The following is a 13,225-nucleotide window of genomic DNA, read 5'->3' on the forward strand; positions in this document are numbered from 1 at the left end:
CATGCTGCATGAGGCAAATGGTGGTCACACCAGATACTGACTGGTTTTCTGATCCACGCCCCTACCTTTTTTTGTAGGTATCTGTGACCAATAGATGGATATCTGTATTCTCAGTCATGTGAAATCCATAGATTAGGACCAAATGTATTTATTTCAATTGACTGATTTCTTATATAAACTGTAACTCAGTAAAATCTTTGAAATTGTTGCATGTTAAGTTTATATTTTTGTTCAGTATATATCCCATACTGCAGTAACATGTTGCTAGTGTTATAATTACTCTCCCATTCCCATTCACAGTGTATGCTACAGTATAAGGTGTGTGTGTGTGTGTGTGTGTGTGTGTGTGTGTGTGTGTGTGTGTGTGTGTGTGTGTGTGTGTGTGTGTGTGTGTGTGTGTGTGTGTGTGTGTGTGTGTGTGTGTGTGTGTGTGTGTGTGTGTGTGTGTTGAGTCCTGAATCTCTCACGGGGAAAAGAAGTCTCCTTCATTTTTACAAGGTTTCTTTATTATCATCAGTATGCAATGGCATCCAGATTGTCAGGTTATAATTGTTCTGAACAGGTAATAGTGAGCAGGTCTGTGGTTTTCTATCTGTTAGGTTGACTGGAAGCAAATCAAAGCTGTGCTGTGACACAGAGACACACACCACAGAGAAACAGAGAGGTACAGGTTCTGCCCATTACCATGGCAAAGCTGGCAAAACAGGAGAAGCCTAGGTAACATAGAACAAGACGGGTCAATAAGGCTGTCCCAAACATAGAAATAGGATTGATAGAACAGATTGTTGCTTCGTGTTAAAGTGTAAATTACCTTATTATTTCAACAATAGCGTCAGTTTCTGTACGACGTATCTAATATGGCAGCTGAAATGGCAAGGGTATCTGTTTTATTCAATAAATTCTATGCTCTGTGTATCTCTCCCTGTCTCCTTGAAGGATTTTAACACACAGCCCTGTGGGGATCATTTAAAGAGGGAGCAATTGGCCGAATTAAACTTGATTTCTTTATTTTCATGAAGAGAAAAATGTTTAACAGCTCAGAGAAAGCGCTTCAGCTGAAAAATATATTCATAACGAAAGAAATGGTGATAACATTATCCATAATAGTTCAGGTGAAAGAAAAAGGAAAAAATAAAATAAATTATCTGAATGACAATAATAATAACAATAAGTATAATAACAACAACAACAATAATAAACTGTTTCAAATGAAGCTTTATAAACTTGTTTTCTTTGCTTGTTTCTTTTTTTCTTTGTAATGTCCATTAAAAATAGTAGAAGTCATTGAGCAGAAATCCAGCATATATTTATTAAACAGTGTGAAGGGAATTGCTCTGTCTTCACCACCCCAGTATATCACACATTTACATTATTCACAGTTACTAGAGACCTGCTCGGCACATACAGTACCACTGCAACAGGACGGGGGAGAGGTGGTAGGAGATGGTAAATGCATGGGGATGGGTGTAGGTGTAGTCTATACAGTATCTGGTCTAAGCGGGTACCTAGTAGAAAGGAAAATGACCCCCTCCCATCCACTCATAAGTGGATGCTGTGGATGCTGCCTGGTTCCCCATATACCCCCTGTACCCTTTACAGCCTCTCTATTCATAGATTGCACCTCAGTCACTCCGTCACACACTGCCATTGTTATCAACAATCTACAGACGCCACAGCCATATTAATGCTCAAATGTAGAACGAGGCTAATGATTTGTTTTGTCTAAATTACACTATAGGGGCTTGGGAATATGATGACATTGCTAAAGTATTCACAAATTTAGTAGAAAACAACTTTGCCCTCATCGTTATGTTATGAAATGTACTTTAGACAGGTGGCAATGTTGTAATTTGCTAGCAAAGTTTGTAAAAAATAGCTAGCAATGCTAACGTTATCTAGCTCAAATCTGGAGGTCTCCCCTCAATCTTAGCTAGCTAGCTAGCGTTATACTCTAAAGTCAATCTTGCGACATCAAAATGATGACAAAAGGTTTTCCTACTAATTATTTGCCTTCTTTAGAAATGTCATCGTGTTTTCAAGCCACAGTAATGCACTATAAACAAAATCTTCATCAACTCCCAATGAGGATGCATTGAGTATTATGCTCAGTTGGGCATAGTCCTAAAACGAACATTCAAAACAATATTGTGGCGCAATGTGGAATGCATGAATACAACAAGACAATCAACACAGACACACCAAATGCATGTCTTTAACATTTTATACATTGTCCTCAAGCCAGAGGCCTATCTGACCCTCAACCCCGATTAGAAAACTCAAACAACCTTCACTTCCTCTGTGCCTCCCTGTCCTCCCCAGCTCAGCCCATGGCTGTGACCATGTTGGAGTGGTGGGGGTGGCCGAAGGAGGGGTGTATGGGTGTGGGGGTGGGCAACATGTGTCCGGAGTGACTGAAGGGTGGCAGGTGGCCCATGTGGGTCATGTGTCCGGCCAGGGAGGCAGCACTGAAAGGAGAAGACTTGTCGTGCATACACTTGGACAGCTCCTCATAACCATCACCGCCCCGCCTGCCCTTCTTGGACTTGTTGGACATCTTGCGGTTGCGTGTCTGGATGCCTTCCTTCTTCATGGTCAAAGGCCGGTTTACCTGTAGGGAGACGGGGTTGGAGGGAGAGATGAGTGACCGGGTTGAGATGGTGGTAAGTGTTTTTAATCGACTCAATATGTTTGAGCTTAATGGAGTATGTGCAGAAATAACGTACTGTATATTATCTGAAAACCATATTATTTATTATGAGAACTCTAGACACACTCATTTGCCAATTTTTCTAACATTTTTTAAACAAAAAAAATAACATGCAGAAACAGTATGCAGCTTATTCCCTAAAACTAGGCCATATTCAATGTAATACATGGCAATACACCAAGGCTGAACATTGAACAGTTGTGCCTCATTTGAACAGACGCAGTTGGTCTGATGGAATAACAGTCCCACCATTGTGAGTCTCAAGGGGATGACGCCTACCATGGAAACAATAAAGCACAAAGAAAGAAAACACCAACAGGGCCCAGTGTGTCTGAGGGGCCAAGCTCTGGATCCCTGTCTCCCTCCCTCCTTCCCTCCCGATCCCTCTTTCATATGCTGTTCCAATCAATGCAACCTGTCCATATACTTGACCTGGCTGGCTGAGTGTGGGTAGGGCTGGTGGTCGGTCAGGCCAGGCGGTTAGCAGTGAAAGACTTACGTTGTGCAGCTTGTAGTACAGGCCGCAGGCGTTGCACACGGGGTCTCCATTGCCGTTGCGCCTCCACAGTGTGGTGGTGGTTGTCTGGCAGTTAGCACAACAGGTGCCGGCTCGTCTGGCCGCAGACTGGATGGAAACATGAAGAAAGCATTTATTAGACCACAACTGAATGGACACATAACACATGAAAGAATAGGTTGGGGATTACTTTAGAGCTGGAAGGTGTGTAGTTAGTATTTGCATATTGACTGCCAGGAGCGGAGAGGACATATAATATTCCATGCTGTTTTAGATCAAAGTTGTTCATTATAGTTATAGATTTGCATATCATTTCAGTAATTTATTCATATTGCGTGACAGTTTGATAGTTCATTGTAATGCTATGAAATACTGAATGAAGTATGCAATACAAATGTCTCAGGTCTTTACATTCCCAGACAGAATATTTATCAAAACACTAAATAGTTGTTAACGTGTGAATTAATTGGTCTCTATTAACAAGGAGCGTGCCAGAGTACTCGCACAAAACGAGTATCTTAACAGATATGGATCATTTTCCGAAAAAGACAATGACAGGACTATTTTTTGTAATTATCCATGATCGAAATGTGTTATTTAGTTTTAGCCGCCAGCACGCATCTCTCTTTCACTCAAACAGTGTGAAGCGCTGTGCGCTCCGCTCCGACTGTTGGCTAGATGGTATTAACCTACAATAAACAATATATTACTATAAAAGTAATGCTGAATAGATCATATAAGAAAGTAATGGGTTGTCTATATAGGCTACAGTTTTTTCCCAGCATGAGAAATCGTTTTCATTTCACAGACACAGTAGTGATGAACACTCACTATCAAAGGTCTTCCTGTCAGATGCAAAGCATCGCTATTGAATGGAGATTAGGTAGCGAGGGGGGCTATAGGCCCTCCAGTGTCCGGGCTGTCTGTGCGATCCCCTGCTATTACAAATGGTTTCTTCACACTTAATAATATGAGACATTTACAAGTATACCCCTATAGCTAAATATGGTAATCTGAACCCTCAGTCAGAATAGTGCATGGCCCTATACAGCTACGGATCATTTTAAAAACATGGATTAGTGCAAATTACCTCTATTAAATCAAATAGAAACGCCCCAATTTGTGTAAACCTGGCCCTGCATAAACATCTCTCCAAGTAAATAAGTCTAGGCTCCAGCCCTAACCTTGGCCCGACAGGAAGCAGGGCATAAATCCATGTATTTTATCTCCCCCTGCGCCCTGCTTGCATCTCGATAGCCCTCGCTTTTTTCTGTGCACATAACCGGGCCTGAAATGTTGTGCCGGTCCGCTTTACTGTATGCTATGAGATGAGGACTGACCGGCTTGACCACTGCTATAGAAAAGTATGTGTAGTTAGCGCGCCACGGACGGAAACATGCGCTGCCCCCGCGTCCTTATCCGTACCCGCAGATATCCGGATATAGGAAACAACTGGAAGGCCCCTGCGCGAGCACTGAAAACACGCGAGCAGAAAAGTATCTACAAACTCACCAGGCACTGACTCGTATGGAAAAAAATGTGAATGGATTTTTCAGTCATTAGGACCAAAGTGACAGTTATTAAACGTTATTATGCTTGTCATGCACGTTTAGGCTATATTGATTGTGGTTGGTCCAGGAATATCCTTTGGACTTCTATTATTTCTCAAGGCACAAATATTCATAGCCTAGACCTATGGCGTTGATGCTTACAATGTTAAGCAGCTCAAGTCACGATAGTGTTCAAATGTTTCAAAAATGATCTAAAAATGGGTCTCTAAATAGTCTCGGCGGTGATGCCTTTTGTATAGCCAGCATTGTCTGGCTCAGTGCCGTCGGCAGAGACCTTGTGAAAACGACCATTCTCTTATTAAGATGCTCACGGGATTATATGATCTTTAGTTAGGATGGTCCTTTAAAAAACGCAGTCGACATGAAATACTGTATGTTAAATAACCTATGTGTGTCTCAACCATAAATGCGTTTCAATACTAGTATCCGTACCCTTTGATTAATATATGAATAATCCTATTATGCATCCTGAGACGTTTGGGAACCAATTCGTAAATCATTTGAATAGGCATACCCTAATTATGCATACATTCGCATTTCAGATATGAATTACCAGAAATTATAAGCCATATGTATTTCATTTCTATAGATGGATCTCCCTTATAATGGTTCAGTTTATTTTATAGTAATTTCTCTATTTCTGCAAAATCCCAATGTATTCAAGAGGGGCGTGGAAAAAATGCTCTTGCAAAAATCAACCACGAGTTGCCAGAATAAATCAATTATCGAGAGGTTATGGGCCTAGTGAAATTATAGCTCAGTGAAATACGTTTATGGTTATTATTATATGCTATTTTACATTATTTCTATCATTCTTCTTATTATTATTATTATGCTATTGATTTATTAGTCTACATGTAAATAGGTTTACGCCCGCAAACAGTAGCTGTGGGCTATTTAAAATGTTATAAATACAGGAAATATTCAGATCATATCTCGAATATAGTTATTTTGTCATTTATGCATATCATTTTTTGGTTGCTCATTTATCTTTCAACAGGCCATGGAGAAAGGTATTTCTTTGCTTTTTGTATTTGATGCAAATCCGACTGGCCATCACGCAATATAATATTATCTAAATCACAACTGATGTTCTGTTCTTATTTATGTCTTCTGGTTTCTACATCTCATTGGGTCATCATATCAATTCCCTCCATCGCAGAGTTTCATATATGTGCATTCTTCATTGCGCATATGTTATTGTTGAGACCAGGTGTTTTAAAGTCTGGTTATCTCAGGGCTATAGATACTGTAACATGTAAAAAATAGCTTTTCATTTTAACCCAACAATTTAAAAAAAAATGCAATCAATGGAGTTACCAGCACATTAAGTCTAAAACGACTGTTTTCAGTAATTACAACATTTACATAGTCCATTGAACTGCTGTCTGACTAGAGAGAGGCCTGCACTGGCCCTGATATCAGTAACAGTATCAGAAGTAGCAGCAATAATGATAGCAGAAACAACAAAGTTAGCTGCACTCAGCTAACAGCCTGTGTACAGGAGCACAGGGGTGAGTGGGAAACACAATTCCCGGAAACTGATTGGGAAAATATAACTTTCCTGGAATTGTGCCCTTCTTGCCCTCTCCCCCCCACCTTGTGCTCTTATTTACCTCTGCACTCCATGATCTGTGTGTGTGTGTGTGTGTGTGTGTGTGTGTGTGTGTGTGTGTGTGTGTGTGTGTGTGTGTGTGTGTGTGTGTGTGTGTGTGTGTGTGTGTGTGTGTGTGTGTGCGTGTGTGTGTGTGTGTGTGTGTGTGTGTGTGTGTGTGCGTGTTTGTGTGTGTGCGTGTTTGTGTGTGCGTGTTTGTGTGTGCGTGTTTGTGTGCATGTGTTGTTTGTGTGCATGTACTCACCAGTCTACGTTTGGGCTTGATGAGGGGTCGGTTCTGACCGTTCATCTTGTGGTACAGGCCGCAGGCGTTACACAGGTAGTGGCCCGTACCATCCCTTCGCCACAGTGGGGTAGAGGTGGCTCCACAGTTGACACACTCACGCCCCTCTGAGCAGCATGCAGGTGGAGGGAGAGCACAGGGACATTTATAAAATTAACCTGTCAACTCTGACACATTTATCATACGCAAAAACTCTGTAACCTGTAGCAGTGAAATTTACAATTTAGTAAAATGTCATGTAAGTAATTCTGGACTGCATATTTTTATACTAGGTTCACCAAAGCATGGGAAAAGTTTTGAGAGTTAATTTTAGTTACTAAGTTCTAATCTCTAGTATGAGAAAGCTGAGTGTTTTTGGTGTGAAGTTTGTGTGAGAGCAAGAAAGTGTGTGTTTAACCCTCTGCAGACTCTTGGAATAACAAAAGGCTTTGTTCTGTTTGATCTGGTTAAGTTCCTCCCTGTCAGTTTTGGGTCAGCTGGGACGCATACACCCACAAAGAATTGTAGGCTATCTCTTACGTTTCTGCTCATTTTGCTGTGATTGCAATCAATGTTCCCACTAAACTGTGCGTGAAAGCACAGCTCCCCTTGAACTGCCGTGCAGAAGAAATATCAACACGTGCAGAGAAGCACAAGATTAAACTTCACTCAACTTTCTAGAGTTTTCCCCTTTAGTTCACTCTATCAACGTTTCACTCTAAGGTGGGAATTGTACTCGAATCAACGCAATATTAGCCACTTCCAATATAACATACTGAAACAAAACAAACTATGCAAGACATTTTCTTGTAGGCAGAGCGTATTGGAGTAGGATACAACTACATTGTCTAGCACGACTCAGGACCATACTCTACACAGACCTGTGCACCATAACCAATCAGAGCTACAATGGGCCTATATCCGCATATCCATTGCCATATTTCATGCCATATTGCCATTCACATTGAACTGAACTGTGTTTACCATATGAGTAGTCACAAGTAGATGCAAGAGCTGCATGTAGCCACCTGTGCACATTTGTTTATATTATTTGATAGTTAATGAGTTATTAGCCCAGTTATAGCTAATTAGTAGATAACAATGGGGGAGTGGTTGCTTCCTACAAGAGCACAAAATGTGTGCATTTCGAGACATCTTTGAAAAAGCAAGTCAGGTAAAGAGATTTTTTTTATGTCTTAAAGGAACAGTGTTGTATTTTCAGTTGTCTTGAAGAAGCTAAGTAGACAATAGGCAGAGGGTAGCATAATTTCTGGAATAATGGTATGGGAATAATAATGAATGTTATATTGTAAAGTGGTTTCTTCCATCAAACAACACAACATTCTCAGTCACCGTGTCTGAAGGACAAGTGGATAAACAGGTTCATGTCAAACCCTGCATGTATTTTTCAATAGTCTCATGGAATGTTGGCCTATATTGACCACCACACATTGGCTGCTACTGTATGCTGAATGATATTTCCATGTTAAAATGTTATGGGATGCATTTTTCTCCATTGTTTTTAATGGTAGGCCACTCTAGTAGGCCTACATTATGATCAAATAGCCACAGTAGTCTACTTACACAGTAGGCCACTGTTAAATCTGTAACTTAAAGCGGGTACAGTCTCAGTGTTCACAGTAAACGAGCAGCAGAAGTTTAACAGAATTTTCACAGTGTTCACAATGTTTCACAAAGTTTGCACTAAGCAGACCTTTGCTCAAGATAAAAAATGTTTGAGGGAACCATTTTTACATGTTTGTGCTGCTTATAATGTGGATCAGATTCTCAGTCTAGATTAGTAGAGGTAATAATAGTGTGCTTGTGGGCCTTTGCCTCTGTTGGTGGCTCCAGATAATAGTATGGACAGCCAGGGAAGGAGGGAGAGAAAAAACTGGGGAGACTGAGAGGAGAGAGAGGAAGGGGGCCTGAATTAGGTTTAGTCAAACAGGAAGTACCTCTAAGGTATGCATGATCAGGGACTTCACCATAATAGTGTGACACTATAGTGTTCTATAGTCCTGCAAGCCACCAGTAATGGACATCCCCACAGAGATAGGCTCCTAGAAACAGGACAGACTATTCCTGCATGATGTCAGGGAGCGCCCCTAACACACAAATCTATCAGGGAGGAGGATTCACTACCAAACACCTAGCTGGGTCTTCCTGATGGAAGTTGTCCCTTTGTCTGAGATTGACCATAATACCACTGTGACAGATGTTTTTATTTGTATTTTTAAGAATACTCTTAGGGTTTATGTTGAGACATCTAATCCCTATTTATGAAATATGGTGAATTAGTTTTTTTGTTGGTGCTTTCTTTCTCTAACAAATGAATACTGGTTTATAAGGGAGAATGGTTTATAAGATAGGGGGCTGCTTCAAGGAAATCAGCTCAGCCTATAGTTGCCAAATGTAAGTCTTGACAATGCTATATTATGTAACAAAGAAATGTCTCGTTTTGGCTATATGCTCTAGCAGATCTTCTTTTCACATCTCCGTGGCTGTATCTAGTTTGTCATTCTCAAGGGCAAGGCAGCTCGAGCGTAATTGAGTCGCGGTTTGCAAAAGAGGATAATAAACGTGTCAGCCAAAGCGCGCCCACGCTCAGCCGAACGAAAGGTATTGGGTGTGTGCGGGGCGGTGCTCGAGGCGTGGCAGTATGCTTTACCTGTCCCTTCCAACCAAATAGGCCTAAGCAAATTATTCCTCTGGGGCTAGGCCCTACATTTCTCAGACCCGGGACACTGGCAAAGTTGTGTCACTGGGACACTGGGAACGTTGTGTCTTCACAGCTTACAATAAGCAAGGTTTCTTATCATTATTAGGCAGAGACTATCATTATAATTATATTACATCTGTTGATATTACCGATTTGTATTATTAACAAAATATGCAGATTTGATATGATCATTTGGTCTAATAAAGAGGAAACGGTAGACCTATAGGGAGTAGGCCTACTGTTTAAAAACGTGGCTGCATAAATAAGGCCAGACAAAATCGAGGAAGAAGACACTGTATATCATAACCTCACACCACCTCTTATTGTTGTATCTGTCCCCCCCATAACAAATAAACAGTTATGAATGGCCTTTTTATATGTAATTAGTCTATTCCTTATAGTTAACCATAATATCTGCTTTTGTCCTCATGGGGATGAAAAGATTGAGATATCCTTCTTCATCAATAGGCTATGCAAAGTAATTCACATACAGGATTACTATTATGTGGATATGTGACACTGCTTTATGTGTATGTGTGTAGAGGCCTACAGCTTCCTACTGGTTCTTTGAAGCGGATTGTGTTTACTTTTGGCGACTAAAGAAACCGGTGTGTTTGAAAATAGCTATGAAAGGAGTTGCTAACAACATGCACCCAGATAAAATGTAACCTCATCCCAATTATCTTCTGCAAACCACACGTCAAGGCTTATTGTAATGATATTGTCACCCTTTTCTAAGGACGTCAATGGAAAGTTGGCTAACTGAGTAAATCAAATTGCATTAAACTGGAGGTTTTGAAAATGCCAAAGACGTTTTATTCAGGATATTTGTCACAAAGGACCAGTCTTATAGAACAGTAGTATATTAGGGGAAATGTTCTCATGCATGTAAAATAAACATAGGCGTTAATATATTGAGTATTATATAAAATAATATATTAATTCTAGGCTAACTATTATATATATATTTTTATAGGCTATATATATTTATACCTACATAAGTAGCTTTGGTCTAAAATGTGCCTTAGTTTCTGTTTTTAGTTTAAACGGTGTTCCATAATATTTCATATTATTCTTGTTTTAAAATATGCTATTTGTTTTTAACTCAATAATGGGTTTAGATACAACAAACCTGTGATAATGCTAAAACAGCCTAAATATACCTAGCGTATAAGAATAGTCCAATAAAGTAATTTCGGTGTGTTCTGTCAAAATAATAATTATATTATTAATGATGATGATAAAAATAATAATACATAAAGTATTGCCATCATCATTAGGCTATGTCATCATCATTTTATTCTGTAGTACAAACATTTGAAATGCCACATTTTCGAGATGAGAGGAGACTCACCTGAGCACGACCGAGTTTTGCTTTTACATTTCGGGGTGAAGCTGGAGGACGATCCTCCGAGTAGGCTGCCAGGGTGGAACAGACTGCCCCCGTAGTCATGCGCTGCCGGGAGAGAGTACGTGGGGTAGGTCGGTATGGGGTGGTGCGTGGAGGGGGTCTGGGCGCTTATTGATGCCAGGCTGCTTCGGAGAGGACTGGAACCCTCCATCTTCATGCCGTCAGAAAGGGACATTTGGTACTTTATAGACTCCTTCTCGTCCATTCTCGGGGTAGAGGACAAGGGAGAGGCGGCCCCGGGGTCTGGGGAGACGTCTTTCGGCGGGGTAGGGGGGAAACTGTAGAGATGTGGACTCGAATGGGATGCGGGCGTTAACGAGGAGGCGGAGGCCGTGCTGGCGTTGCTGCTGCAGGGATATAGGCCGCCTGAAGCCCCGGAGCCTGAGGAATGCAGCCCGGTCTTGCTGAAGTGACTGACCGCCCATGCGTTGTGATGGTGGGCCGCTGAGAGGGCTGCTTTGCCCGGCTCTAGCCATGAAATTCCCGGGCTATGGATGAGATGTGGCCGGCAGACCTGACCCCCAGCTAGGCGAGCTGTAAGAAGAGAAGAACAATCTGTTTTTTAGATCGAATACATAGGCCTACACAAACATACTAATTATATGGCCATTACAACTCTCATTGCCCTCTTGATGATGTGATGTCATAGGATTAGAGAAAGTTGGTACACCAGTCCTACACCTGTTGATGCAGGGTGACAATAATCCGACAATAATCCATCATTGTGCAAGGTATTATTCGATTCGTGAGGGGCACAAAATACACAGTTCGCAGGTATTCAGACAAAAAACAGTGAAATGATAACCCCAGAAATGTTTGTTCTGGTGTTGGGTCATCGTTTTTTATTTTGTTTTTATAGTCAATGACAAATAAAGATATCTGGTCTAGTAAATGCATTGGAACATGCAGGACCTATTTTGCAGAAGAAGCCTTTAAGAATGTTTTATTGATTTTAGAAAAATAGGCTCCAATCCGCTCTGACAATTTTGAAGAAAATATTCAATGAATATAGGCCCACAATAATTCCCGCTTTATCCTGAAATGTAAGTCACTTAGCAAAGTGAATTTTAGGTCTTACCGTGAGCTTGGCTGTAGGACACTCTGGCCCGCGCATGAGCGGAGTTGTGGTAGTACGGGTTTCCCTGCGAGTCAAGATGGTTAAAGAAAACATCCACCTCGTCCGGAGGCAGAAGTTGTGCGGTGGGCTCCATGTAGTTGTGCGAAAGGCCGGGGTGGTGCGAGTCCGGGTGTTGGCCGTTTAGTACGGCATGGTGGTGCATCCACCGAGACGGATCAGCCCCTACATCCATGTCTGCGTGAGTCTTTCCGTGTGGGGCAAACAGGTTGAAAAGAGAAGAGGAGCCTCTCAAGGGAGAGGACAGTGTGTTCCTGAACCGTCCTCTCTTCGCTTTATCTTTCAGAAAAAAACGCGTCTCCCTCTCCTGATAAAAATGTCCTATTGTGGAAAACAAAACATAAATGTGTTAAGAAGTTGCGCTAGTCAATCTCCAATACATCGGTCCTCACTCGTAGTCCGATGAGTTCCTCTTGTCACTCTCCTTCTTCAACAGGCATCGAGTCGTGTTTAAAACTGGACTTATAACTGTAATACGACCAACAATAGGATGTTAATATTTCAGAGGCATTTACAAGGTGTTGCGTGGTTATCTCTGTGTGGTCGTCTAGTCCTAAGAGAAGAACTCGGGAAGGCTGCTCCTTTTTAGGTGCGTTTTGTTAGTGATGCATGTGAATATGCAACATAAGACATAAAGACATCGAGTCACTCGTCCCCAACCACTCCCATTCCGAGGAACCTGAAATCACCGACCCATCCTCACCGTTACGCGCGCAGATAAGTAGGCTATAGTTTTGAACCCATGCCTACAACTCAGAACAAACAGTTAACATTCTTACATAGTAAGAAGTCATATATTTCCATACACAATTTGGAAAATAAATAATACAGATTTCATGTAAATACCTTGACTTTCTCAGGTTTGGTTATTCCGTTTTCAAGCCCCTTTGAGATAATTTTCCTTCAGTTAGCAAATGTATTTTCCTTTCCTGTATTGACTCAATTTATGCGGAATATCTTTGGCAAAATATCTTTGGTCTGTTTTCCTTGGTTTTGGTTTAGGGTTATCGTCTGGGTAAACTCCGTTGGAGACGGATAGAGCTTTAGCAACATACAGCTGAACTAACTGTCAGCACTGGTGGCAGTGAATTCAATATCATATGTGCAAGGGCAGGGTCTTAGATTTAGCGTTGACACCGCGACATCCAATTGGATTCTGCCTTCCCTGATTCTGGCAACTCCTTCCGCCGAATCTCCATGCCATTCACCTTCTCCAGCCCAAGCACCAGCGAGAAAACAGCCATGGTCCCTGAGTGTAGTAGGCCTTACTGGTCTCATCCCACTG

General features: G+C 41.4%; 1 protein-coding gene across 1 annotated transcript; it reads right to left on the bottom strand.

Annotated features, from left to right (window-relative positions):
* Positions 1-488: 488 nt before the first annotated feature.
* On the bottom strand, positions 489-13,008 carry LOC139414351 (GATA binding protein 2b). Its single transcript, XM_071162268.1, has 6 exons — positions 12,787-13,008; positions 11,884-12,408; positions 10,749-11,339; positions 6,655-6,800; positions 3,207-3,332; positions 489-2,608 (listed from the first exon to the last, which is right to left on the bottom strand). The coding sequence occupies exons 2-6, from the start codon at positions 12,113-12,115 to the stop codon at positions 2,321-2,323; spliced, it is 1,383 nt and encodes a 460-aa protein (XP_071018369.1). The 5' UTR covers positions 12,116-12,408; positions 12,787-13,008; the 3' UTR covers positions 489-2,320.
* Positions 13,009-13,225: the final 217 nt, after the last annotated feature.

This window comes from Oncorhynchus clarkii, chromosome 7 (genome assembly GCF_045791955.1).
Source record: "Oncorhynchus clarkii lewisi isolate Uvic-CL-2024 chromosome 7, UVic_Ocla_1.0, whole genome shotgun sequence".
In the NCBI taxonomy this organism is placed as follows: Eukaryota; Metazoa; Chordata; class Actinopteri; order Salmoniformes; family Salmonidae; genus Oncorhynchus; species Oncorhynchus clarkii.

Coding starts and splice junctions, on each gene's coding strand:
- LOC139414351 (XM_071162268.1), bottom strand. CDS start 12,115: ATGGATGTAGGGGCTGATCCGTCTCGGTGGATGCACCACCATGCCGTA. Junction 11,340..11,883: donor GTCCTACAGCCAAGCTCACG/GTAAGACCTAAA, acceptor CTCTTCTTACAG/CTCGCCTAGCTGGGGGTCAG. Junction 2,609..3,206: donor TGTACTACAAGCTGCACAAC/GTAAGTCTTTCA, acceptor GTCTCCCTACAG/GTAAACCGGCCTTTGACCAT.